This window comes from Pundamilia nyererei, unplaced genomic scaffold, assembly GCF_000239375.1.
Source record: "Pundamilia nyererei isolate P.nyererei 1_Seehausen unplaced genomic scaffold, PunNye1.0 scaffold03164, whole genome shotgun sequence".
Lineage (NCBI taxonomy): Eukaryota > Metazoa > Chordata > Actinopteri > Cichliformes > Cichlidae > Pundamilia > Pundamilia nyererei.
The window spans coordinates 1-1,777 of record NW_005190565.1 but is presented as its reverse complement, the minus strand read 5'-3'; the positions used below and the strand labels follow the sequence as shown (position 1 = coordinate 1,777).

Genomic DNA, 1,777 nt, shown 5'->3' with positions numbered 1-1,777 from the left:
GCCTCTTTGCTTAGGCTGCTGCCCCCGCGACCCGGCCTCGGATAAAGCGGATGAAGATGGATGGACTTTTCTTTGTTCCCTGGATAATTTAAAGTCATCGGGGCCTCGAAAACTGCAGTTTGTTTTTAACAGTCTGATTTTTACTTCTTGAGAGTTATTTGTTGATGTAACACTGAAGCCTCTGCAGAAGCATTCAGACTTTATCTGGATTTTAGCATTTCTGTATCTGATGAAGGTTTCTGTGTGTCTCCTCCTCAGTCTAAGGAGAGCCGTCTGCAGGACTTGTTGGAGGCTCTGGCTCTGGCTCTTTCTCAGGCCGACCGTCTCCTCGCTCAGTATCGCTTTCAGAGAGCTCAGGCTGAGGTAACATGTTGTTATTGTTTTTATTCTTTCCTTTAGACCATCATAACGAGCTATTTAAACTTTATTTTTCCTGTTTTTTTTCTCACATTTTGTGCTAGAAGATTAATAGTGAATAAATACGTGTAATTACGACGTTTAATGCAGTCCCAGGTTGTAGTTTGCAGATGCACTGCGTCACGCTGTCCGTGCCAAATGCTCTTCTGATGTTAAATGTGAAGCAGTGTCAGTGTGAGCACCTCCTAAAATCATTAAATTAAATCAAGCCATGGGAAAGTTCATCTTTGCTTAGAAGTTCAATCACTGATCCTCGCTGTTTTTAGTAAAATCCACTTTTCCTGTATGTTAATTTTGCCCCGTGTTCTGCCCGCAGGCTCGTAAGCTGGGCGGTCTGCTGAAGGACGCCGAGCGGCGGCGCGAGGAGCTGAAGGTGGAGCTGAGCAGCCAGGTGCTGGAGGTGGAGCGCTCCAGAGCTGACATGGAGGAGCTGCTGCAGCACAACTCCAGGCTACAGCGGGACTCTGAGGAGCACCAGGCCCTGAAAGGAGCCTACAACACCCTGCTCAACAGGTCAGAGGCACTTTGGTGAAACCATGGTGGGATTTATTTATTTGTTTGTTTATTTGTTTATTTTGGCTCTATTTTTAATAACAGCTGTAGTTAAGCAGTGAAGGTTTTTCTCCTCACACTTCGCTCTCTGAGCCAACACAGTTCAATCTGCACTATTTCCTTTTAACGCCAGTAAGAAGAGGAAAAACACTTTTTTGTGTTTTGATGACGTTACAGACGCTGGGGTCAAACGTGTTTTGACTTCTTAACCACCAAAGTCTCTTTTTTTCTGTTCCTTTTTTAGTTCTCACTTTTAAAGTCCACAGTCCTGATCTGTGATCACTGCTGCAGATTTAACCAGTACTGTCCTGTTTTGTTTCCACCTGAGAGAAATGATCTTATAACACGTGTATAACAAGACTTTATTTCAGGCTGTGGAAATGAAACTTTGGGCTGGTTTATTGGGACGTGCAGATGTGTGACAGTTCTGCTCTGCAGGTTCAATGAGACGGAGCGGCTGCTGAAGGAGGTGCAGGCGGCTCACGTTTCTCTCACCAAACAGACGGACACCCTGAAGAAGAACCACGAAGCCCTCCAGCTGCAGCAAAACAAGTGTGCCTGCCACACACACACACACACACACACACACACGTGCGACACTTGTTTCCTTTGACCTGAAGACGAGGTTTCTGACGCTCGTTGCTCTTTGTTAGGACGGCGTCATTGTTGCAGGAGAGAGAAGAGGAGATCAGATCGCTTAATTCAGATCTACAGAAGAAAAACGGTGAAATCTCAGGTTGGTTTTCAGTTAATTTCACAGTAACAGACAAATGTGTGTATCCTAAATATGGGAAAGGAGCTTTCCCCC

At 45.4% G+C, this 1,777-nt stretch overlaps 1 protein-coding gene across 1 annotated transcript; it reads left to right on the top strand.

The window, feature by feature from the left end:
* Window positions 1–258: 258 nt before the first annotated feature.
* Window positions 259–1,705, top strand: LOC102195111 (protein CIP2A homolog; the record flags this gene model as incomplete). The annotated part of the gene is made up of 4 exons (XM_005755778.1): window positions 259–363; window positions 734–930; window positions 1,408–1,521; window positions 1,623–1,705. Coding segments are annotated over 4 exons (499 nt in total), but the record flags the coding sequence as incomplete, so codon positions are not given.
* Between the last annotated feature and the right edge of the window lie 72 nt (window positions 1,706–1,777).